Below are 26700 nucleotides of genomic sequence, written 5' to 3'. Positions count from 1 at the left end.
TATGTGAATAGAGGTCGTGCTAGAAAACAAAAGCTTCCTCTGTGCCTCCGGAATATTCCACTACACAATGTCTGAAACACAAAAGTCACACGACTCCCATACCCAAACAACATTTAGAAATGCTATAACAGGGGTCAGCAAACTTTTTCAGTAGGAGGCCACTGTCCCTCAGACCTTGTGGGAGGCCGGACTATATTTTTTTTGGGGGGGGGGGAGAACGAATTCCTATGCCCCACAAATAACCGAGAGATGCATTTTAAATAAAAGGACATATCCTACTCATGTAAACACATGCTGATTCCCAGAACGTGCACGGGCCGGATTGAGAAGGCGATTGAGCCGGATCTGGCCCCCGGGCCTTAGTTTGCCTACCCATGGGCTAGAAGGTGAAGAACTGTAACCCCCACTCAGCACCACCCCAAATCTCTTTGTATTTGTCCAACAGCTTTTGTTGAGAACAATTCTTGATGAAATATTTAATTTTATTTCAAGGGTTTTGGTGGTGGTGGTGGTGTTTTCACAGCATCCTCTATAACAATGTCTAGATCAACAGTTCTGTTGATCATGAAATCCCCCCCCCCCCCTTTGACATGCTGAGCAGCAAAGCATTCACTCTGTTTAAATCTGTAGCACTGGCAACAACCACCTACTTGAAAAATGTCCTGAATCCACAGTCTCAGCTCACACGATCCCTGGCACCAGTGGCCAGATGGGAGCATTGAGTTCAGACTTAGAACAGCTCACGGCAATTGAGATTATAAACAGCAGGTGGTGCTGTATTCCTATGACCTCTGGAGGAAGCCAAGCCTAAATGGATATATACACCCCCTATCCAATGTGAATGAACACAACACTTCTGCAGAAATTTATCTCTCACAGCCATCTCACCTCTAGCAAAGCCGAGCTGAACTAAAATTAAATTGGCTCTTTCCTGCTAAGACTTTTCCCTCGTGGCAGGTAAGTCTGAAGTGCTAATTACCCACCCGGTCTGGTTTTCTACATACATCTGCAAGTGTAATCCAAAGAGCAACCAAAAACAATTAGCAACCTGGCTAAGAAGCCAGGAGTTTGCTTGGGAGAGAGACTATTTGAGAAAAGTAACACTAATAGGTTTCAGGTGCATAAAGAGGTACCTGGAGGAGGTCGTGGATTGTCTGCCATGGGCAAAAAAATGGGCGGAAGCTGCAGCCAGAAGGACTTAGGATTGACGCCAGAGTGTAGTGAGTGGTAGAACCCTGAAACAGGTTGCTTACAGGTGAGGAACCTTTCATCACTGGAGGTCTTTAAGGAAAAGCATACGTCTCTATTAGTTTGGCAGTGGTGTGTAGGCAGGCAGGGACCAGCACTTGGCAAGTCCTCTGTATAGTGCTATTATGGGCTGCATTTGGCTAGGAGGGTCAAATGGTGTGAAGAGAAGCCTGTGCAAGGATGTTAACAGACTGCAACCACTAATCTCAGTCCACTAAGTTGTTATTTATCCTTTCTGAAACTGTCTGCCATGTTGGAGCAGATGTAAGAGAGAGAGAGAGGGAGAGAGGCTTTGGATGCTAACTCAATGAAACTAGTACTTGTAACAGATCCTAAAATGTAGAGTCTCTCCAGTGGCATTCTAAAATGTAAGTCAGTTTAAAATTAAGCAAAGCACACCAGAAACCAAGCAGTCACCCTTGCTCTGCAACCAGAAGGCTACAACCTGCCACGCTCACAATCGCTGCAGGGAAAAGAAGGAGGACCTATGGTATGTCGTGCCACTTTCTCAATGCAGCTCAGAGCTGGATCAAAGCTGCAAGGCGGACAGGATTCAGAGTACTGAGAGATCCATTCTAACCTTACAACTGCAGGACACGCATTCAGCTCACTGTTCCAAGTGGTCCTGGCTCTTGCAGCACTGATTTTGGGTACTTTTGCCAGGAATATCAAACACAGTGAATGCTGGAAAACAGGACGGGCGTGGATGTGAGAGACAGGAGGGTGGCAGAGGCGCAGAGAATAGGCTGCATCTCTGGAAGTGGGGCCTGGAGACGCAGCTTTGAGACAGCAGCAGGTAGAGTCTATTCCCTTCTCCAAATCTGTCTTAATGAGAGTAGCCATATAGAAGGACCCAAAGAAGTGTCAGTGACAAAACGTTACAGGGGCTCTACCTGTCTCTCCAGATCAGACCTTTTGGCCAAAAATAATCAAGTGTTTTTCACGGTGTGTGATTTTGCATAATTTATTATACTCACAGTGAACTTCAGGATTGCAACTTCCGTAACTGCAAAAATTTGATTTTTGACCTACAGCAAACAAGTCATGTATATATGAAAAGAATAAAAATAAAGCGCTTTGTAAAATATGGTGATCAAGCTTTGGATACATACACACAGCTGTGATTATTTCCCTGGGGAAGCCCAAAAGCTTGCAATTTTATTGTTTTCCTTTTTTTGGCAGACTATATTCCAAGTTGATCACCGTGGCTTTATGCAGAAGCCAGAGAGCCATGGTGTTTTGGTTAAAGCAACACGGGCGTGCACAGGTGCATGGGTGTGTTTGGGATGGAGGGGCTGGAGTAGTATTGCCCCTCCATCTACTGCGTGCTGGTTGTGGACTCATTGTCTTAAGCCATCTACATTCCCCTATGGCAGCAGTGTGTGTGTGTGTGTGTGTGTTAGGAGGGGAATCCTTTTGCCCTTGGAACTCTTGATTCACCAGGCTCAGCCTTGTGCACTCCCTTCAAAATGTTCCGAACCGTAAAGCAACAACAACACAATGAAAGTCGGGACAGTCAGAGCAACACCCTTCCAGGTATATAGGGCACACATCAAGATCTTGCTTTGACCACAAGGGAGACTCTTCCACTCGGTGCCATCACCTTCCTTCTCCCATCCACTCATCCATCTCCTTTGGGACATTGAGGGAAACATCTGCCTCCTCTTGTCTCCTGTTGATGTCTGCTGAGAGTGCGTCTCAACTGCGCCAAGTTGTTTCGCTTCCATTTCTCTTCCAGGTCTTTGGGCACCCAAGCCCCAGGAAGATGTCATTTCCCGGAAAGCGAAGACCTTCCCGTGTTTTCAGTCCCCTCCTGCTTTCGTTCCCTGGCTTGGGAGAAGGTTCATCCACATGCCTCCATAAGGGCAGCTATCAGAGTCTGGGTGGTTCCCCGTACACTCCACAGCGGGGATGTAGCCACTGTCCCACATTCCTGTCCCGCAGAGTTTGCACAGGTCATGCAGACCGCAAGGGATCCGAGGCAGCAGGCGGAACTGATAAAGCAAACTTCTAGCCTGGAAGTAGGATGGCAGAGTAGATGTGAATACACAAGCCACAAAACAGCACATGGCACAAATAGCAGATATGAGAAACTGCGGAGTTCATCTAAATTGCCCATCTCACACCCAAATCGTAACAGAGACTTGACACCACTCACAAAAGGAGAATACTGCACAGCCTTCCATATGCTGTTTTGGAGCAGATAGAATTGCAAAGGGTTTTTTTGTCTGTCTGTCTGTCTGTTTGTTTAACACCTGCAATTTTAAATTTACCTTCCTGAGTATGAGCTCCCCATTCATATGCATGGCTAGGTTCCCAAAGTGCAGAAGCATCTGGTCAGTGGCCAACTGCTGTTCGATGACATCATCTCCATAGATCACCACAATAGCCACACAGATGAAGAGGTGGAAATAGTCTGTCTGCAGCAGCAAGAGAAGAAAATGATCAAGGGAAGGAGGGCTAGAAAGATGCACCGATTGTGGCAACAAGATCACATTGGTAGCTTTTTGGCTTAAAAAAACACCAGTGAATGGGAGAATCGTAGAATTGTAGAAATGGAAGAGATCCTGAGGGATCTAGTCCAACCCCTTCAATGTAGGAGCATGCGAAAGGTAATGGGAATTATAAATGATGTGGCAAGGTGAGAAGGAAAAGCTGTTCACTCTCTCCCAACCACTGTTAGGCAGAAGTTTAAAGACAAAGGCAGCACTGTACTTCGCACAATGCTGTGGTACTGTTGTGTAGAGGTTAGAGCTTTGTTGTGTGATTGAAGAGAGTCAAGTTGAAATCCCCACTAGGTGGCCTAGGGGCAGTCAGTCACATGCTCTACCTTACAAAGTTGTTGTGAGGATAAAGTAGGAGGTGGAGAAATCATGTATGCCACCCTAATGTTATTAAAAGAAGCACAGAATGGCAACGCATTACAATAAATCTAGAGAGCTACACACTTTCAAAAGCAATGCAGAAATCTCTTGAATCAGGGCCACAGAGAAAGAGGAAGTCAAAACTAGTAAGGCAGACTGCAAATCCTGGCAGTCTGCCCAGTTACATGCATGAAATCTGGATGCATTCTGAGAGAACTGGTGTATGCTTACAAGACAAAAGCCTACAGTGTTGAAGTACATGAAATCTAGCAAGTCTGTAAGTTTTTTGACCCAGTTATATTTGTTTTCACTTTGAAGAAGTAAAGGCATGAGAGGGAATATTATTTCTAGTAAAATGTTTTCAAGTGAGCAACCAACAAATTAGGTACTGGATATGCTGCGTTAACACTTAATTTACAAAATGCTCCATTCTGAATAATTCTGCACACAGAATTAAGATCTGCTGCAGGGATAAGCAAAGTTGTGCTCTCCAGATCTTGCCGGACTTGCATTCCCATCATCCCCAACTACTGGCCATATGCTGGCTAGAGATTATTGAGGGCTGGGAGTCCAGCGACTTCTGGAGGGCACCACGTTGGCTGCCCCTGTTCTACTTGCTTAATACAATGAGTTTTAGGAGCATAGGAGTCTAAACCACCTGGCAAAGGGCGGTGAAATCGCTGCCACGAGGATTCAAAGCAATCTCCCCCCCCCCTTCCCAGACCACCACCAGAGAGCAACTATTTGGCAGAGAGAAATGCGAGCAAGCAGCATACGGCGAACACAGTTTGGTGGCAACCTCCTTTCCTGCAGACGAGACCAGGTCAGACAGAAACCATACGCTGCTCAGTCCTGGGGCTAACCTCACAAGGAAGTTGAAAATTAGCTTGCCTCTGTGTGTATGTGCGCGCGCCTGCCCTTCACACAGCCACATCTGCAGCTGGGAGAGAAAGCCAGGGTTGCAGCACCCCCACTGCACAAGGCAGGCTGAGGGCCGTTTTGGCTGATGGGTTGCGACAGCAGCAAGAACAGCCCAGGAGCTCAGTAATGAACCGTCAGGGTGAAATTTGCATCGATTTGTGTAATGTCAGAGGCAAACAGTGGGAGAGAAGGCAAGCAGTGTGGAGGGGGAGGGACACGGACACACACACACACACACACACACACACACACACAGCTCGTCACAGTCATGGCTGGGGGAGGGGAGAGAGGCCTGGAAGGACAGCAGCTGCAACCGGCAACATCCCCCCATTCAGCACCCTCCAAGGAGCAGTGCAGGAGCCCCACCGACAAAAAGGACCTTTCTAACTGCCCCGCTCCTCCAGCCCCCTTTTAAACCTTACCTGGTAGTGAGCCCAGCAGGCTTCCCATATACGCAGAGCCTCAGCATCGGGAAACTCACGCTTAAAGCAGAGGAGGATCCAGCGGTGGCAGAAGAGCATCTGAAGGCCATCCTCCCCAAGGGAGACCAGGTGGTGGTAGAAGCGCACATGCATCAGCCGCAGCAGCTCTCGCAGGTACATCTGGCAAAGTGGAAGGGGAGCTCGGTTCAGCTCCAGAGAAGGGGAAGAAAACCCCGCTACTCCCCCCTAGACCACTGGGCATTCCTGCCCCAAAACCCCTCAAGCTCAGCAGGAGCGGGCACACCTCTTAAGAGCTGATTCTACTATTATTATTATTATTATCATTATTATTATTACTATTACTATTGTTATTGTTATTTGAATTTATATACCGCCCTATACTTGGGGGTCTCAGGGCGGTTCACAGAATAAAACTAATTCATTCACTATTGCAAGCAGTCCTATTAGGAGCACTGTATCCCTGGTGCTTCAGGGATGCGGGTGGCGCTGTGGGTTAAACCACAGAGCCTAGGACTTGCCGATCAGAAGGTCGGCGGTTCAAATCCCCGTGACAGGGTGAGCTCCCGTTGCTCGGTCCCTACTCCTGCCAACCTAGCAGTTCGCAAGCACATCAAAGTGCAAGTAGCTAAATAGGTACCACTCTGGCGGGAAGGTAAACGGCGTTTCTGTGTGCTGCTCTGGTTTGCCATAAGCGGCTTAGTCATGCTGGCCACATGACCCGGAAGCTGTATGCCAGCTCCCTCGGCCAGTAAAGCAAGATGTGCGCCGCAACCCCAGAGTCAGTCACGACTGGACCTAATGGTCAGGGGTCCCTTTACCTTTTTATCCCTGGTACTAGTGGGTGCACTACTTACGGCCTCAATAGTCTGGTGGTTTTGCTGCTGACTATCAGGTTGGTTTGTAGAAAAACCATGTTCGTCCACGATTTGATCGTGGATGAGTGGGGCTGACCTGGTGCCTATCACCAAGGCCTGAGTGGAGGTTGCTGGGACGGTTAGATCTGACTCAGGTCTACCTGTCCAAGTACTCAGTGTGACATCACCTCAGACTGGTGGGATGGGGATAAGGGACGCATTGCTGCAGTCCACAAGGAGTTAACTTCTCGCTATCCCTTTGAGTGGGACTGGAAGGTTGCACCTGGTATTGGGAGACAGCTTGCAAATGCTGTTGGTGTAGTTCCCACCCTGATGCCCCAACAGCCTCCTTGACCAAGCTTATCTTGGGTATGATGTTGGAGGAACCCAGAACGGTGGTTTTAGGTGACCAACATCCATGGTGACGTTGCCTTGGGTTGCCAGCTCATCAGTTCAGGGCCTCCATGGCAACTGTTCCTCACCCCACTGCCACTTCTGCTATGGGGTTCTGAAGGGTAATATGCTCTTTCCAGTGTCATTTCACATTTACACGAAGCTGTAGGGAGCAGCCATTTGGAGCAATGTGTCACCAGTATATCCTACATGTTGGATACAGCACCTCCTCCTCCTTGCAGCTACTACAACTTCCTCAGGTAAGTTCATCCATCATGGATGCAGATTTCACATTTCCGATTCATTTAGGATTTAAAGGGCAAATGGAATGCGGAGGAGGAAGGAAAGAGATAAATAAGGTGGGCGGGGGGAGAAGAGTGCTCCAAGGTCAAATTCTCACCAGTTGTTTCTCCATATCCTCATCACGAGGGGAACTGATGAAGATTGTGTTCTGCATCAAGCCCACAAAGCACCAGAATGTATCCGATTCATCCAGGACCTCCGCGAGAAGTGGGGCAACAAGGTCAGACATCCCCTGGGAGTAGCCAATGGCAGGGTTGTACACTGCATAGTTCAGCAAGATCCGCCTAGGAAGAGGATGGTCAAATGACCAGACGGTGAGGCTGGGATGGTGGAGCAACCCAAAGAGGCCTGAGCATGTATCCTCCAACATTTCTCCAATGGAATTAGGGACCTCTTATTCCATAATAATAATTTTACTACTTATACCCCGCCCATCTGACTGGGTTCCCCCGGCGACTCTGGGCGGCTTCCAACATGTATAAAAAATATGCTAAAACATTAAACATTTTTTTAAAATCCCTATACAGGGCTGCCTTCAGATGGCTTGGGGGTTGGCTAACTCCATACCCTCTCTAATATTTATCCAATGAAAGTAGGGACATCCTACCATACCCTCCAACATTTCCAAGATGAAAACAGGGACGTCCTAAGGAAAGGCGGGACATTCTGGGAGCAAATCAGAAACCGGGATGGCTTCTGTAAATCTGGGCCTGTCCCTGGGAAATAGGGACACTTGGAGGGTCTGTGAGCATGCTCAGTAGGCACGGAATGCTGACTTGCTATTAGGGTGGCTGGGGGATGGAATGGAGTGGAGCGGAGTGGCAATGGGCATGGCTGGCTGGCAACATGAAATGGAGCACTCCATACTACAATATTGTTGCAGGCTCCACCTGCTTTGCCCGGCCCACCTTTGAAAGGGTTTAGCTGGAAGCGTATGAGGTTGGGTGTCCAAAACACAGATGGATCTGGGCTTTCCAAGTGGGTGCAAGGTTCTCAGTGTATTTTGGGGGGCACTAATGGGTTACAACAATCACCTCATTGTTTCCACATTGGGGTTGTTCTCTCCTCGGAAAAACTGGTTACTGCGGTCCGTCCTCACCACATCTTTGTCGACCGTGAACTGCACATTCCGCCAGAATGCCTTCTGCTCCTCCGGTGTCAGGGAGAGCCTAGGCGCCACATTACAACATGAGTGCACTCCCAAACCACCCACTGCTGCCAATGGACATAGCTGTCAACTTTTCCCTTTTCTTGCGAGGAATCCTATTTGGAATAAGGGAATTTCCCTTTAAAAAAGGGAAATGTTGACAGCTATGCCAATGGACCTGGGAGTACTTTCAGGTAAGGGTCAAAATAAAGGAGATCTGGGGCAGTTGGGGAAGACAGAGCAGTTGCCTCTTTTCTGTATACGTCCCACCCCAAATGTGACATTGGACCTACTGTGAAGGTTCATTTTCTGGGGATAGTTAATTCCCCCTTCATTGTTTCAATTGCCAGGGGAGGGAGGATTTAAAAGAAGAATGGCTGAGGGAGGGAGGGTGGGGAGAAAGAGGCATCTCGGCATCTCTCCCTCTCTCTCTCTCTCTCTCTCTCTCTCTCTCTCTCTCTCTCACACACACACACACACACACACACACACACGCAAAACTGGGTATGGACCTGCTGGATTCAAAGTCCCCTCCATTCCCCTAAGAGGCAGAAGGACTAAAGTCCTTACACTTGCAGGAAAATGTGATGTGCTGACTCCCTCACCCTCCCCATCCTAACCCTCCACGCAGCAGATCTGGGGTTTAGGATTGAGGTTTACAGAACAAAGTAGTTCAGCATTTATAAAAGTAATTAAAAGAAAGAAAGAAAGAAAGAAAGAAAGAAAGAAAGAAAGAAAGAAAGAAAGAAAACATGTAAACCTTGAAAGTCTGGAGTTGGAGCCACTGCCACCCCTCATTACCTTTTCTGCTGGATCTCAAAGTATTCCTCTCTCTTCTGCACTCGGAGCGCCTCCCTCTCCTCTGAAGTGGATTCATAGCTGTAGTAGTGCAACAAGAAAGGCCAGACCTCACCACGGATGGAGACATCGATCCCACCAAAGAAAATAGCCTGGGGAGGAAGGGAGGGAGGGCAGAGGGGAAATGATAAAGAGGTTGCAACAGAGGAAAATGCCACAGTTTCTGAAACTGGACCTCTTTTGCTCTCCTCCTCTGACAAGTGACGCCTTGAGATTCAGGAGCCCCACAATCTGCACATGTTTAGAGGGAAAGCAGAGCCCCCCCTTTTCCCAGGGGAGACACAAATCAAACTCATTTCAATGTCAATAACCCCCCTGGAGAGGCTATACAATTAACACATCATTCTCACGTCACTGCTTAATCCCCAATCTTGGAAACTTCACACTTGGACCCCGACTCACATACTGCCTCCCCCACCCCAAAGCCCTTAATTATTTTAAAGCCAGACAGTCTCAGTTGCTTTTATAGGCCTTCACATACTGTGCAAGCACCCCTAGAAATGCTCACTGGTCTTCATGTCCCAAACTGCTGGGCAATCAATGCAGCAACAAACCAGAAATCCAGAGAGTTGCTACATTAGCCTGCAGGGAGCTGACAGGTGCTGCCTCCCCGTTGCCAAAGGCTGGGAAGACGTGCAAAGGTTCCTGGAGGCCAAATAAGCACAACTGCTCCACGCTCCACTTGGGAGACCTTTCTTCTCTTGGAACCAGCAGAGCAAAACAAGCCACTGTGTCTTCTCCCTCACCTTCCTCAGCTTGTACTCTTCTTCCACCTGCCCAGCCTCATTTAGATGATGGAGCCACGCACAGACATCCAGGCGCTTGTAAGCGTTCTCCTCTGGGTGGGTCTCCGAGGAGGGCAGCTTGGGCCTTCGGATGGAGAACTGCATGCAGGTCTTCACGTCAGTGAGCTGCTAATTGGGAGACAAAACCAGGACAGAGGGCTAGAGCAATAGCTGCAGGAGCCTGACCTCCCATTCCCATGGCTTGGGCATCTTATATCCAGGTCGCCACAGCGGAAAAGGAAGATGATTTTTGTCTGGAGAGAGACTGTCCTGGGAGGGCGGCAAAGCCTTGGAAGTTTGGGGAGACTTCCAGCCCAAGCCAGCAAGCGTAATTGGGAGTAATTAAGGATCAGAGCGACATGACGCACTGCTTGGTTCGGCTAGCTGCCTTTCCCACCCTCCCCTGCCCAAGATCAGAGCTAACACGGCTTGCAGCAATATCGTGAGCCTGCCCAGGAATGCACGCAATAAATTACATCTGATTGGCCACATACAAAAGGGCTGCTGTTACGAAGGAGAGAAGGCAGCGGTGCCAGGCTCTCCGAGGACGCTTGCCATTCCTGGGTGAAAACTGCAGCTGACATTTAATTTTAAAATCAAAAGGTTACTCAACACAGATGGAAGCCCCTGTGGTACTATAATGAGGGGAAAGCAGCAGGGGAAGAAGTGGGGAGGGGGGCTGGGGAGAAGGAAGGGAATCTAGAAATCACTGTTTCTAACAAGCATCTCTAGTATCTTTAAACATATAATTACGGCCTTTGCAAGGCCTTTGTGCAGAATGAAGCAAGATATGCCAATAGGCCTTGTCAAAACATCATTTGAATACAGACGGCTAGAAGTCATAGACTGAACACTCAGCACAAGCCTAATTGCAGAGACAGGATGGGCAAGTCAGGACACTTGCTGCATCCTGGACTGGAGTTCAGATTCCACCTGATCTGTGGACTCACCCTGTGCTCATACAGGTCACATAACACAGAGAAGAGAACCCTGAGAGAATTAGATCTGTGGTTTCACCGTTTATATAAACAGCTGGCCTATTTCATAAGGCTGCCGCAGGCCACAAGAAGCAAAGGAAATGAAACGAGGCCCAAATCTTCTAGTTGCAGAAGAGGTTTATAAAGGCGAACACTCTGCCCAATAAAGCAAATCCTCCGTTATTCGAAACTCCTGTTTGGCTAAAATTTCTTAACCCAGTGTCACCTTGCCAGGAGCTTACATAACCTACGTAAGCCTGCTCCTCGTTAATCCCCAATATTGGATTAAACAAATACTTTGGATGGCCCCCTTCTCCAGCAAGAGAAAGAACAAACCAAGGGAAGTGCATCACCAGTGTCTACAAACCCCTGGCAGCTCTTCAGACAAGCAGGGAAGCTGGCCTGCCAGCAAGAATGGGGCACCAACCTCAGAAGAAGAAGAAGAAGAAGAGTTTGGATTTGATATCCCACTTTATCACTACCCTAGGAAGTCTCAAAGCGGCTAACAATCTCCTTTTCCCTTCCTCCCCCACAACAAACACTCTGTGAGGTGAGTGAGGCTGAGAGACTTCAGAGAAGTGTGACTGGCCCAGGTCACCCAGCAGCTGCATGTGGAGGAGCAGAGACGCAAACCCAGTTCCCCAGATTACGAGTCCACCGCTCTTAACCACTACACCACACTGGCTCTCAGCCAGGCAGCCATCCAGCCCTTACCTGCCTTGCCTTCTTACTTTCAACCAGTCGAGGGGGAGGAGGAAGGGGATAAAACTAAAATTGGTTGGCTCTGTTACTCATTCATTCACTTATAATAGTATTTATAAACTGCCCTCCCAGAAAACATCAGCAATGTACAAAAGCCTGTAAAGGCAGTACAAAATAATCTTCTCGATCTTCTTCTTTTTTTAACCTGTCAGCACACACACAAAAAATATCTTCAGGAGATGCCTGATATAAAAAGGAAGGCTGTCTGCTGAGTCTCTGCCAGAAGAGTGATCCACAGCATAGACTGGCAGCACTGAATGTTTGACTTCTGGATGCGGCCAATTGGGCCTCTGTAGCACAGGGGCACAACTAACCTCCCTCCTCCAGAGTGATATAAGGTATTCTGGACCCAGGTTGCCCAAGGCTTTGCATATCAATACAAGAGCTTTGAACCTGGCCTGGTAGGTTAGCTCTGGCTCTATCTACTGTTGGCCTCTGAGCCTTCCAGGGCACTTGCCACCACTTTTCCAGACATGTCAGAAACAAGAAGAGATGCTGCTCACATATCTTCATTTCTAGCTAGAAATCCACAGACCACATCTACTAGGGGTGGAGAGGGTGTGTGGAGGCTCCCCAGGTCTACTCTGGACTTTACAGCTTACCTGGTCTTTGAGATGGGTCTCTGTGCAGTATTTCCATTGCTGAAACACTTCGGAAAGTTTATCCAGGCCGCCGTGGTGAAAGTGGAAAATCTTGTACTGACTTTCCCTGCTGGCAACAACTAGCTGCCCACTGGTGCATGCCTCATCACTGAAGGAAAATGGTGGAGGGACCGGGAAAGAAAAGAGGGAATATGTAGTTAAGAGCACAGTTTACTGGTCAGAACATCTAGGGGGTGGGACGTTGTTCAAATACAGATAGCGCAAACAACATTTGTGAATCCTGCGTGCATGTTGCATGGCTGGGCTGAGAATATATACAGCACCCTTCCAAAGAAATGTGAACCGCGCTACACAATCTAATGCAGTTTAGGCACCTCTCATTGAAGCATATGCTTTCTTAAGACTCAAAAACCAAACCAGTTTAGGGAGCATTTCCAGGAATCAGAAGTCTGTGCCTTGCATCGACAGCCATCTTTTTCTACATCATTTCCCAAGCTTCAAGCACCCCAATTCCTTCTTCCTCCATTGCACTCTCTCTCTCTCTCTCTCTCTCTCTCTCTCGTTTCCCCCTTCCCCATAGAATGTATCTGCAAGGACCGAAACGGCAAGTTCTCTGAAAACTCCAAACAAAACGAATTATGCAAATCATCTGACCTTAGTTTGCATAATATATTCTGAGCACATACTTTGCTTCCCCCCTCTCCTCCCCCCCACCCCGGGTGTAGAGGTTGCTTTTCATTTTCATTTCGCCCCCTGCAGAGCACACACTGCTCTGATTATGAGCTTTCATGCCCCAATTGGTGCTTGTGAGGTCTCACAGTGCAGAGAACACTGCACTTTTCTTGGTACCCAAAAAAAGATTGGGGTGGGGTGGGGTTTTTTTGCTTACATCTGGCAGTACTTACCAGGTTGTTTATGGTAATCAACCAGAGTCCTGGTATGCTAGGCACTGTACAAACAAAAGCAGTATCAGGTGGAACAGTGCCCCCCTCCCACAGCCAGTAGATCCTAAGGGCCTGGGCAAAGGAGTCGGCTGCCAAGACCAGTTTGCTTCTCAAATGAACTCCAGGACTCATGGCGTTAATCAGCAGTGGCTAACCTTTTCCAGCCCAAGGGATGTTCAGCCACATGCCACCAGTGGGTATGGCCAATGTATTTACATACACACAAAAATATCCTGCACAGGCAGAGACCACACACTCACACATTCCCCACATAAACAACGCACACTCACCGGACAGGCACAAAGCCCTCTTTCTCTCTGTCTTTCTCACACATACATAAAACACTGAATGTGTTATAATAAATAATATAACCCTCCCCCACAACCAAGAACCCCAGCTTTCCTTTGTAACTCCATGTCCTCTAGTCCTCATTGTTATTCATACACCACTTGGAACTGTAAAAACCAAAAACAGGAGCTAAATAACAGAGGCAGCTCAAGGACTGAAATGGAGGAAACAAACAAAGCTAGCTTGTCAAGGGCTTCCAACCTTTCATCGCTTCATGTCAATGTTGTTCCATAAATCAATATACATTTCAGATACAGTGGTACCTTGGTTCTCGAACGGCTTAGTTGCCAAACAAATTGGCTCCCGAATGCTGCAAACCTGGAAGTAAGTGTTCCGGTTTGCGAACGTTTTTCAGAAGCCAAACGTCCGATGAGGCTTCCGCTTGAGTGCAAGAAGCTCCTGCAGCCAACCGGAAGCTGCACCTTGGTTTTCGAACGGTTTCAGGAGTTGAACAGACTCCCGGAAGGGATTAAGTTTGAGAACCAAGGGACCGCTGTATTTAGCTATCTGTGTATTTGTGGATTCAGGTAGGCAGCCGTGTTGGTCTGACGCAGTCGAAATAAATAAAAAAGATACTGAAGAAGTGTGCATACCCAGAACAAATGTAGTTGGTCTCTAAGGTGCTACTGGATTTTTTTTTTTTATTTCAACTTTGTATTTGTGGGCAGCAACAGCAGAAAAATAACCCTCATATTGTATCTGACTGTATGTTGCATTGTTATTGGGGGTTTCATTGTTAAACTGTGACACATTTGTTGAAAATCTCCCTTGGAATGATGTGTACCCGCTATAAAGGCAGGATTTTATTTATTTTTTTAAAAAAGGAAAAACTTATATAAATAAATAAATGCTGTATAAGTGTAACAGCTGTCATGTTTATGAAAATTATATGCAAATCCTGTTAATTTACCTGTGATTAATAGGATAATTAGCCATAGCCCTTCAGCTCTCCCCGTTCTAAATGAAGAGACTTCCTCTTGTTCCCCACCCCCCATATCCCACTTGGTAGCCTGAAAAGGAGCTGAATTTTATGGAATAGAAGAAATGCATACTTCCTGTTTACACAGCAAAGACCCTAGAAAAACTTACGCTCTCAACAGTTACAGGCCCTAAAAACCAGAACCAAAGAGGATGTGCAAAGAGGCAATTTAGTGAGTGAGCTACAGAATATACAAAATATGATGTAAGCAGGAGTGAGGAACCTGTGGCTGTCCAGATGTTGTTTGACTGACATTTTCATTGCCCTCAACCTTGTGCCATGCTGGCTGGGGCTGCCGGCTGGGGCTGGGCAGTTGTGAGTCCAACAATATCTGGAGGGCCACAGGTTCCCTATGCCTGGTGTAAGGCCAAGGGAGTGCCTCAAACGCAGTTGGACACATGGTTTGGCTTAGTGTTAACATGCCCACGAGGTCTCTGAGTGAGCTTGGTTTAGTCACTATCTAATGCTACCTTACACACTTATCTGTGAGAAGAAAATGGGATAATCCTATACATGCCGCTCATCTGGGGTACCAATGTCATAAACACCTTACTGCAACAATTCGGTGCAAAACCACACACTTTAAACTTTAAATACATTTTCAGTGGGATTCTGTAAGTGGGTTCAAAACACTATGACGACACTGCTGCTTTGGGAAGTGGTTTGAGATACTTCCAGAGGCCTTGGTTGCTGAAGCACTATGAACAAATATGCCGTAAAAAGGCATGCAGAGGCTTAGGCAAGGGCTTAAAAGCCAGGCTCCATCGCACTGCTCTTTGCCACTGGGAAGGAAGCTCTTTTTCATGAATTTACACTGAATGAACAGGACTGTACGGATGTACATTTCAGATGCCATGAACTGAGCACGTTCCAAGACTGGTGTATAAAGTAGGTGCATGCCCATATTTATGTCCCATAATTCAGTGTCAATTTTCACCTATACTATACTATACTATACTATACTATACTATACTATACTATACTATACTATACCCATTAAAGGTCCAGAGGTAGAGCATGCAATTTGCATAAAAAAGGTCTCACATTCAACCCCTGGCGTATCCATGTCTAGGAAAGAATCCCCAAAACCCTGGAGGGTTGCTTCCAATCAATACAGACAACATCAAGTGGGGTGAGCCAATGATCTGATTAGGTGTAAGGCAGTTTCCTATTATTATTTTTTTAGTGTTTGTTTTCACCTTTCATTTATTTCCTATGCTAAGGCCAATGTTAGAAACTGATATATGAAAGCTAGGAGCTAAATGGCACACCTTAATCCTAGTTATGGGTGCAACAACAGAATGTCTAGGCACGCTTTTTTATAACCAGAATGCAAAGCTGAAAATGAATGAACTGCAGCTAAAACATTATGTTCATTTTTCACATGGTCTAGTCCAGGCATGGCCAAACATGGCCCTCCAGATGTTTTGGGACTACAATTCCCATCATTCCTGACCACTGGTCCTGTTAGCTAGGGATGATGGGAGTTGTAGTCCCAAAACAGCTGGGAGGCCAAGTTTGGCCATGCCTGGTCTAGTCCTTCCCCTGCCCACCCCCCTAATATTCTTAAGAGGGTCTCTTCTCTAGTCTTCGGAGAGTAGCTGGAAGTGGGGAGGCAGAAAAGGGTCCTCCTTTTCTTCCACTCTGCAGTTTTTGTCTGAAATCTTAGGCGCAGTACTGCGCCCAGAGCTCAGAAACAGCTCGCGCTAATGAAATTCCCTGTCACAAAATGTGCCTAGAACAATGGGAGTTTCAAACACTGGCTAAGGCTACCTTCCTCCTTTCAGTGTAAAACCATTATTTCCTCAAGTTACTCAATGTGTTTTGCTTTGGGGTTTAAGAAACTGCAGCTAACCCATTAACAAAAGGAGTTTCTTTCTGGGTTCATGCTCCAAAATGTTTCAGGCTCTCTTAGGTAGCCTGGGGAGTCTGAACAGATCAGGATGGAAAAGTTAGGTTTCCATAAGCTCAGGCATCTTCCCTAGCAGCTATGTTCTCCCAGGGCTCCACAGCTACCTGAGTATGAAGAGAAATATTGGTGTGTAACCTTCAGCCAGACTGAAAGACTATGTTCGTTCAGTTTGTGTCACAAGAAAATGGTATGTGGCAACAGTTTTATAATACCTTCACTGCCTCACATTTTAAACCTTTCCTTTGAAACCATGGTACAGTGGTACCTCAGTTTACGAACTTAATCCGTTCTGGAAGTCCACTATTAAACCGAAACCATTCTTAAACCGAGGCGCGCTTTCCCTAATGAGGCCTCCTGCCACCGGTGCCCTTCTATCATTTGGCTTCCGTTCTTAGACCGAGGTAAAGTTCGCAAACGGGGACACTACTTCCAGTTTTGCAGAGTTCGTAAACCAAAAAGTTCATAAACAGGGCTGTTCTTAAACCAAGGTACCACTGTGGAGGTGGAGGGGGGAAATTGGAACAGAAGCAAATTCCCAGGCTAGAATTACATATTACCTTGGCAGACATCCATGTTTGCTGAGGTAATGTGTAGCCCCAGCCTCAGGAAGCCAAGTTTTATGCAAGTTATGGATTCCAAGCTGGGTAGGAAGAGCCACTTGTATGGATATATAGAATCTGGCCTACTACTAAATCACCACATTATATATTTTTGCCAGCCCAGTAAAATCCCCTCACAAAAAAGGTGGTGGGAGTGGGAAGTAATAGAGACAGTAAGTCTTGGCTCACTGGTTCAGAATGCATAGAGGATGTACAGGTAATCTGTTGTCTGAAAGACGGACGCAGAGGAGCACTCCACCATTCACAAAGAACACCTGATACCATTAGAACTTCCTAGGTGGGCTTCCAAACAGAGAACAATGAAAGATGGAAATTCACCCTGGTCCTGCTGCCGTGTCACTCTCCTAGGTAACAGGGCAAGGGAAGGCATGTCAGACCATCTCCAAAGGAAATATCCTACCTGAAAAACAGGCGAAGAGACCGCATCTGTCCCAGGTCGACTCTGAAGACACCACAGATCTGTTCCAAGGCAAACACCTTCTGCTGCTCATCCCACCGGGAGGTCTGTACTTGAACGTTATTCTCTTGGAACTGGGAGTTGGGATCAAGGCTTGAGTTGGAGCTGGCTGAGCGAGTCATGTGGCTTTCGCACGGTTCGCTACACCACCATGAGAGAGTGGCACCAAAAGAGGAAGAAAGGAAGGAAGAAGGCAGGAAAAATTACCTGAAAATTACTAACTGCAAGAGCCAGTGCGGTATAGAAGCTAGAGGGCTTGATTTTGATGTGGGAAACAGACTCAACCCCACTTGGCTATGAAGCTCACTTCTGTGGTGTTGGGCAAGCCATCAACTCAGTCTAACCTTTATCCATTGCTGCAAGAATAAAATGCTCTGAGCAAAAGAAAAAGAAAGCTGGAAGTATAAAAAAAAAACACCAACTGTTTTCATTAAGCTTCACTTAATCAGAAGGCACAGCATTCCCCAAGTTGCAAAGTGGCATTAGAGAAAAGTCCAAATTTGTGTGCATGTTTTTTCAAGTCAGTAACCCTAATGTCTCATTCTCACTTCAGCAGCTTTATGAATTCCCAACAGGCAACACTGGTTGGCCAACACCAGCTTCATACCAATGTCTGTGCTTGATTCCCAGATAGGGCTGGTAAGCGAGCAGGTAGGTTTCCTCAAAGTGCAACAATGCTGAGAGGACAATATTTAAAAAAAGAGAGAAGCAAGCAATGTTTCAAGCATGCTGGCCAAAGTGGAAGCAGGTAAAAGGCTTGTGGCTCCTGTGCTGTGAAAGGACTTGGGGAAACCACTTGACTCTGAGTTCCATTTCTGCCAGACCCACTGCCAGAGGGCACTGACCCTCTCTCGACCACAGCTTCCAGTTTGTAAAACAGATGCAGCAGCCTCTCTCGCAGGGCAAAGAAAAAGACCGTTAAGCACTTTCTACATCAGTGTCAGCCTGTCACATGAACATGTGAATGTAGCAAGCTGCCTTATGCAGAAGCAGGCCACTGGTCTATTTAGCTCAGTACTGCAATATTCACCCTATCAATGGAACCCTGAAGTCTTAAGCAGAGGTCCAGACCTGTTACCAAAGACATTTTGTTGTCGTTGTCATTATTATCACTACCTTTTTCCTGATTGTTCCAATTTTGTTGTTGTTGTTTTTGGGGGGGGACCCATTTTAAAGGCATCACTGTTATCACCTTTACCTCTGCCTGGTCCACAGCATGGATTGTTCCAAAGTTGTTTGGGGAGAGTCAGCACAGTGAAAAGGCAGAAGCATAATCCTTGGTCTCTCCTCATACAGCCCTAATTTTGAGAAGCTTGCAGATGATAGTCAGCCTTAAACATCATCCCATATGAGCCAGTATTGTTCAAGTACGAGTTAAGCTCATTTTATGCATTTTTCATGTATTTTCCTTGTGTTTGTATTCTATTCTTTTCCATTCCCTAAAGATCTTTTTTTTAAAAAAAACACTTGCCAGCCAGAATTAAGAATAGTGGGTGTGGGTGTGGGTGTGCGTGCACGCGCACGGGCATTTATAACTGGCTGTAGTAATTCAAAAATATTTCTGCATTCAGTTATCTTTTATTTTCCAGCTCTATTCTACAGCAGCAAACCAGCAACAGGGGGAACATAACATCCAAGACTTAACTGTGTCCAGAAAAGAAGAAAGTTTTCCAAACATTTTTTGTGAACCAAAAAACAAAACACAATCACCACCTGAACAGATTTTTTCCATATTTGAAACATTTTATGTTCCCATCTCTTTTCTTTTTCTGCTCTTTTGCAGTCAGCAGCTTTTTAGTGCTAAGCCACACCTTTGGCAGTAGGAACCTTCTCAAATTCCAAAAGTGCCCCCCAGACCCAAAGAGGTTGGAGACCATTGCTCTAAAATCTCTTCCCAAGCAGGCCTCTTCTATTTATACAAATATACCTCAAATGGCTAGCATACAAACAGTAGTATGGATAGCTCAGTTGGTCAGAGCATGGTGCTGATAATGCCAAGGTTACAGGTTCGATCCCCATATGAGACAGCTGCATATTCCTGCATTGAAGAGAGCTGGACTAGATGACACTCAGGGTCCCTTCCAACTCTACGATTCTATGATTCTACTGGCTGTTCTGTGGTAGAAAAAGAACCTTGGAAGGGAAAGGGCTTTAGGTCCTTTAATCACAGAGAAATGTTTGGTAGTGACATTGGCCACATTTCTCCAGAAATAACAGGAATGAAATTCCATAGTCTGCATGTATACATTCTGCAGACAAAAACCACCTACTTCCCATCGCATCTCAAATTGAAATATATGCAAATTTGAAGACACACTAACCCTTTAGAGGAACCCTTTCAAATGTAAGAATAACTCCCTGCTTATATCGTGGCATACTTCCCTCAAACAAATAGTCAAGGAACAGGATTTCAGCACCCTTACTCTAGGAATGTAAAATACGATACCACATAGAAGCTCTCTGCTGGTAGCATCACACATCTCATTTTTAGACAAAGTGGCTGCACAGCTGTTTAACCACAAAATACCAGGGACAACAAGCCAGACAAAGCTTTTCGGCATGTTAAGCAACTGAACTCAGGAGATATATTGCCCCCCAAATAGGGTCCAGATTTCAGAAAGTAATTCCTTCCCTCCCCTATGAAATCATCCTCCCTCCTGCCCCAAGAAAAACAGCAGTGCTCTGGGAAATAAGTGAATCTGAAACTGTGACCTCTGAGATCTTGAAAAGGCCAACCCATTTGAACAGCCTGAATGGGCTCTACTGTGAAATCATGGTTTGCAAAACAAGGCAAGGAGCAGGTATAAAAGCAGCCCCCTGAAAAGCCACTTTATGCAGTGTTTTCTAATCCGCTTATTGAACAATGTAGGCACTGAACGCTGAAGAAATCACACACTCAGCATGCCTGTGCAGAACATCCCCACCAGCATGCTTTCCTATCCTGAAAACAGTGCCCCCCAAACCAGGGCCACAGACTGAACTAGACCACTGGAAGAGCCTTATTTTTAGCATTCACCAGTGGTTTGGGTCATTGCATTCCAATACACATTCCCTAGACAGCCAAGCTGAGGGCTCCATTGTTAACAGAGCCCCCTCCCTTGATGTGCAGGAGAGACCAAGTTCAGCAATACAGCTTGAAGTCAGTTTCTCTGTCTCTGTACACACTCTCACTCTCTCTCTCTCTCTCTCTCTCTCTCTCTCACACACACACACACACTAGAGCCCAATGATCTACTACCCAACACATTTCAAATTTAAATACAGTCATACCTCATGTTACGTATGCTTCAGGTTGCATGTTTTCAGGTTGCATCCTGCGACAACCCGAAAGTACCAGAAAGGGTTACTTCCGGGTTTCGCCGCTCGTGCATGCGCAGACACGCAAAATGACATCACGCGCATGCGCAGAAGCAGCGAATCCCAACCAGCGCGTGCGCAGATGCAGGTTGCGCTCCTTTCAGGTTGCGAACGGGGCTCCAGAACGGATCCCTGTTCGCAACCAGAGGTACCACTGTACATGCTAATTCTTTAAACATAAATATTCTAACCATCTCCAAATTTGCTTTTAAGTTCTTTTATTTGCACATCTTCAGAGATCATAGATAAGTAATTCACAGCTGTTTGGGCTCTCCGTTTCTTGGGTCTCCTGCCTCCCAAGCTCTCTCACCCCGTTACCCCCCACCTCAGCTCCACCATTTCTGCCCCATAAAAAAGAGCTTTTCCTTATTCCAAAATGACTTCCATCTCACAGAAACTGCACCTATTACCAAAACTATGCAACAGACAGAAGCAAAATCAACACATCTGTTGAACATTCTGGCACAGAACAGCAGCTCAGCTAGGTGGGGAGTGGAAATAGCGTAACAGCTGTTCCTGCACAGGTCCATCTTTTTAAAATCCACTACCCACAAGTCCTCAAGATTTCTGGAAACTTAAAACTCAAATCTTATTTCATTCTGAATGCCCTGGGGAAACCACCATCTTGACTCCCAAAGCAGCTGCGAGACTGAGCAGATCACATACTGGAAAGAGCAGTTAACTTGGTCCAAACAAGCAAAAAATAGGCCCAGAATCCTGTTTTGTTAGGTAACCATGGAAGAACTGGTGATCTGCCTTTTGTCAGAAAGACTGAAGAAGACAGGTGAAGGTAAGAGAAGAGCTTACTTCCTTGGGGAGCCCAACAGAAGAGTTGGGGTGAAGGATGCATACTGAATTTCCCCCAAAAGTATTTCGAGGCTAGGGTTCAACTACCTTCCAAAACAAAGAACATTATTAAAAATTTAAAAAATTAAAAAGTGACCATGGAAGCTGTGAAGGATAGGGGCAGCTTACTCACTCCAAACTAGTCTGTGCTGCTACATCAATTAAGCTAACTTTCTCAGTTTGCAAAGATTCCATATTCAAAGTAGCTGGTAAGTCATTCAGATGTTTTGCTGGCCAAGGACCCTTTGGAAGTATCTGTTGACTTCTCAGGGTTTCCTTCAAAGGATGGTGTGAATACAGTTTCCTTTTAGTTTAGGCAATCCTTATACCATAGTGCTTACATCATCACATGATAATTAACATACTAATTTGACAACACCCACTTATAAAATAAGATGCAGGACATAATCACAAGTATATCCAATTAGACTGAGGACTGACCACAGGGACCTATATTTACATCTAAAACCAGATATCATATTGGGCATTCAACTCCCACATTGGCAATGAAAATGAGTTGTGTAATTTAACAGTCGTAATCTAGGTTTTAACCAGGTCATGATGCTCCTGTAGTTGGTAACTCATTAAAAGAAGTGTACATAACTCATATATAATTTCTGTTTGTTCTGCTAGAACAAATACCAGTAGCTGGAAGCCACAGGAGAGGAAAGTGCTCTTGTGCTTAGGTTCTGCTTGCGGGTTTCCCATAGGTATCTGCCTGGGTACAATGAGAACAGGCATTGGAACCTAGTTTTTTGTGTGTGTGTTTATGTGGTACTGTGCCTAACACAGAGACCCATGGATAAAGATGTGCCATTGTTGATTTTCCTGTTATGTGCATAAGGGACAACCATGTAGTTTAGCAATCTAGAGCAGGGTAAATCACGATCTACTGGTAGATCCCCATGAGGTTTTGGTAGATCACGGTTGATTGCTGGATCCCTTTCCTTTGTTGTTGTTGTTGTTTAGTCGTTTAGTCGTGTCTAACTCTTCGTGACCCCATGGACCAGAGCACGCCAGGCACTTCTGCCCTCCACTGCCTCCCGCAGTTTGGTCATACTCATGCTGGTAGCTTCGAGAACACTGTCCAACCATCTCGTCCTCTGTCGTCCCCTTCTCCTTGTGCCCTCCATCTTTCCCAACATCAGGGTCTTTTCCAGGGAGTCTTCTCTTCTCATGAGATGACCAAAGTACTGGAGCCTCAGCTTCAGGATCTGTCCTTCCAGTGAGCACTCAGGGCTGATTTCCTTAAGAATGGAGAGGTTTGTTCTTCTTGCAGTCCATGGGACTCTCAAGAGTCTCCTCCAGCACCATAATTCAAAAGCATCAATTCTTTGGTGATCCCTTTCCTTAGTGTTGGTAAAATAGATTCCAGCCCTGCTCCCTCGTTCCGGCCTCCATTGCTGCATGGAAGATGGAGAACGGAAGATGGAGTTTGCTTAGTGAGGCTGTTTACCCACAGCGAGCTGTTGTTGAGTGGCTGTTTCCCTTTCTCCCTTGAGCTTAGGCTTGAATTTTCAATAACCAGGGGTTTCCTCCTCCCTAAAAAAGCTCAACAACTTTGACCTGTACCCCCCAAAAAGGGGTAGATCACTGCCAGTCTCTTGGGAATTGGCCACCCCTGATCTAGAGCAAAAGCTGAATGAAAGGATTCGCTTTCAGTCTCAGGGTCTAAACAGAGCAATTAAAAATCATAATCTAGTATCTAGTGAAGCTTGAAATGAAGCCAGTGGCAAATCTTCCACTGGAGTCGGGGTAATTGTGTGTGGTGCTGTATCATGCCCGCTTTGAAACACTAAGCCAATTCCAAGGGGCTCCTTCTGTGCCTCCTTGCCTTGTGGGCCTTTCTGTTAGCAGTCACACCAAATAATAAGCTCATCAAAGCATCTACATCTTGGCTTCCTCCTTTGTCTATGCTGATCTGCTGACCAGCCATATGAGGCAACAAGACATGATATTAAGAGCTCCACCTTCAAATGCAGACCTAGATTTCTCTACCTGTTCAACAATTTAAATTGAAATTTCTTGAAGTGAAAATTTAAGAAAACTTTTTTTTAAAAAAACCCAACAACCACAATTTAAATTCTGGACCCGACTGCTGCATTTTGCAGTTTTATTTTTGTTTTGAAAGTGGGTTAGATATTTCTACAACAGCAAAAACCCCTCTAGATTCAGAAATAGGACAACAGCTCTGCGACAGAATTTCAAATTCAAAGATTAGACTTATGTCTATAGTACCACCAGCATGCATACACCACTTTCCAGATTAAGCAAAAACACAGGCTCCTGCTTCAAAGAACTCCTAATATAAAATCTAGGTGGTGAATAGGGATTGAGGAGAAACTGTGCACATCCCTTGTTTTACCTTAAGTGCACAAAAATGAATGCGATTGCATCTTCAATTTTTGTTTGTCCAGGCCTGTAAAAGGTAAAGGGACCCCTGACCGTTAGGTCCAGTCGTGGATGACTCTGGGATTGTGGCGCTCATCTCGTTTTAGTGGTCGAGGGAGCCGGTGTACATCTTCCGGTTCATGTGGCCAGCATGACTAAACCGCTTCTGGCAAAACAGAGCAATGCACAGAAACGCCGTTTACCTTTCCAACGGAGCAGTACCTATTTATTTACTTGCACTTTGACGTGCTTTAGAACTGCTAGGTTGGCAGGAGCAGGGACTGAGCAACGGAAGCTCACCCCGTCGTGGGGATTCGAACCGCCGACCTTCTGATCGGCAAGCCCAAGAGGCTCAGTGGTTTAGACCACAGCGCCACCCGCGTCCAGTCCAGGACTGTAGCAAAGTCTAAATTCCCTTTCCTTCCACTAACCAAGTACGTCCCATTATTCTTGAGAAAGACTGACTTCTGGAAATGTTGTAGCCCCCAATGCTAGAATGTTAGCATAGGTTCCTCCCTCCCTCCCTCCTTCTCCCTCTCACGCACATGCACACAGACCTTTGTTATGTGTCCATTTCCCCCTAGCAAGTGCCACTAAATGCTATTTAAGTAGCTAATTAACTTTCTGTGCTAGAAAACCTCCTGTAATTGCGATTCTTTCACCTTTTTAGCCCAGTTTCCCAAGGGAGCTGGAGCTGTCCTCTGGCATTTGTTCTGCTCCTTCCCACCACTGAGGCAAAAGTTCTACCTTGACAGCAGCCTGCCAATCACGGCCACAAAGGTCACCAGGGACTGCATTAGGAACATTCCTGCTACGGACAAATTTGCCTAGCTACGCACAATGGAAAAGATGGAAGGGGGGTGTGCAATGCTTACATGAAATTTCCATGCAACGTTAGGTAGCGGATTCAACAATCTATATATATATGTAAGCTAATAATTCTTCTGAGTTTATCGGTTAACAGATATTCCTCTCTTAAAAATGGATTACGGAGATATTCAAAGCCCAGACTGTTTATATTTTGTCTGTGCTGGCATCTGCTCCTCATCAAATAGTGGGGAAATAGAAAACAAAAGCCCTTTTGAGTGATGCTTGCAGCAATGTCAGTCATTTTCAGTATCCATGCTAATGCTATATGGGAAACTTTTGTATCAGACCTTTACTCTTCTCTCAGAGAATCCAAAATTGCGCATGTGTGCACATGTGAGCGTGCACACACAAAACAGGATTCAGTTTTTGTGGAGCAGACAAGTTATTTTGTTTGGCATTTTGATCCAAGATGAAAATACCCAGTTGTGTAGCGGACCCATGTTTAGTACACCATACTCCTTTAGAGGAATGCTTAATAACAATAAAATAGAAAAGGTCAGGATCATAGCTGGTTCTAGAAACCTCTCATGGCATTAAAGGGGAGCTCCCTTACTGGTCTGACTCAACACAAGGACACAGTTGTGTGTGTGAGTGAGAGATCCTTTGTAAAACCCCATTTCATTTCCAACATATTAAAAGGGAGAGGAAGGGAAGAGAGAAAAGAGACCATTTTCAGGGAAATTTCACTGGGAGGGCTGTGCCCGAAGTGGAGGTTAGATACTTCTCTGAATCTGTCTGGCCAGTATTCAGCTATGCACAGCATGGAATCCGTTAATACACAAAGTCTTTTTATATTACACCAGTTCTGATAGGCCTCCTAATTTTTAATTTAGAGCGAAAATTCATGTCCTCATTAGCCATGATTCTTAAAATACAGTCTGCTAATAATAGAGAGAGGCCAGAGGTGATCATGTGGCACATTAGCAGGCAGGAAGTGTCCATTTTGCACATTTCCCCACTCCTCTTTTTTGTTGTTGTTTTGTTGTTGTTTTTTGTTTTGTCGCCCCTCTAGCCCAATATACATTCCAGTCAGTGACTGGCCCAAAAGAGACATCCAGTGAAACTGTTGCAATTTCGCCTACTTTGCATATTTTCAATATACAACATATTCCAATATATTTAAACAACAAAGAGCTTGATATTTTCAGGCTTCTGGTACAGAAGCATGGCCAACGATTACTCCACTAAAAAGGTTTGTTAGCTACTATAAGTGATGCAAAGAGGATAAACAGCTTAATTTAAAACGGGAATGGCAAAAGGTAGAAGAAGCTGTTAGCAGTTTGCTACGAAATAATCCATGTGCTTTAATCTGCTTTACCCAGTCAAATGCAAGTTGTACATTCATATATAAGTGCGCTCACTCTCCGATTTTATACACACACACGCGCGCGCGCGCACACACACACACACACACGCATATACTTGCTAAACAGGTGAGGCATGCTTCGGTAAATCCAAGGAAAGGATTTTCCTCAACATTTTTGTTGTTACAGTTGCTTAGCGGTGACAGGTCTAGTCGTTTGACACTTATGAATAAACACAGTCACACACCCCTCTGCAGCTTAACACAGCTAACCATTGAGAGGCAGGCGTGGGCATGAACCTGCCCTTCCTTTTAAAATAAGGCAAGTATTGCAAAAGCCAAAAGATACGTCTTTACATTCTGTACAGAAGAGGGGGGTCCTTTGCGCCTGGGCTTCAGCTTGTTAATAAATCAATTGAAGTGTAACACTTCTCTCGCCGCCCCCCCCCAAAAAAAAATCCTAGAGATGGAAAATGTGATTTCTTAGCACAGCATGAAGAGAAATGTTTACCTTCC

At 45.8% G+C, this 26700-nt stretch overlaps 1 protein-coding gene and 1 long non-coding RNA gene across 4 annotated transcripts in view; one reads left to right on the top strand and one right to left on the bottom strand.

Moving 5' to 3' along the window:
* The window catches only part of LOC309335166, a 722355-nt gene that overhangs the window by 670067 nt on the left and 25588 nt on the right, over window positions 1-26700 (top strand). The window lies entirely within an intron of this gene.
* The window catches only part of TBC1D16 (TBC1 domain family member 16), a 58819-nt gene continuing 34317 nt past the window's right edge, over window positions 2199-26700 (bottom strand). For 2 of the 3 annotated variants that reach the window (XM_081849600.1, XM_081849601.1), the window contains 9 exons: window positions 17361-17558; window positions 12158-12305; window positions 9778-9945; window positions 8975-9123; window positions 8061-8195; window positions 7124-7310; window positions 5456-5635; window positions 3522-3668; window positions 2199-3263 (listed from right to left, as the gene is read on the bottom strand). In XM_081849600.1, coding sequence (XP_081705726.1) covers window positions 3051-3263; window positions 3522-3668; window positions 5456-5635; window positions 7124-7310; window positions 8061-8195; window positions 8975-9123; window positions 9778-9945; window positions 12158-12305; window positions 17361-17558 — 1525 coding nt within the window. In that variant the 3' untranslated portion in view covers window positions 2199-3050. The remainder of the gene's footprint in view (window positions 3264-3521; window positions 3669-5455; window positions 5636-7123; window positions 7311-8060; window positions 8196-8974; window positions 9124-9777; window positions 9946-12157; window positions 12306-17360; window positions 17559-26700) is intronic. The other variant, XR_014153299.1, reaches the window with a different exon arrangement.

The sequence above is a fragment of the Podarcis erhardii genome (assembly GCF_964252035.2).
Source record: "Podarcis erhardii genome assembly, chromosome: 2".
In the NCBI taxonomy this organism is placed as follows: Eukaryota; Metazoa; Chordata; class Lepidosauria; order Squamata; family Lacertidae; genus Podarcis; species Podarcis erhardii.
This window is presented reverse-complemented; position numbering and strand designations above follow the sequence as displayed.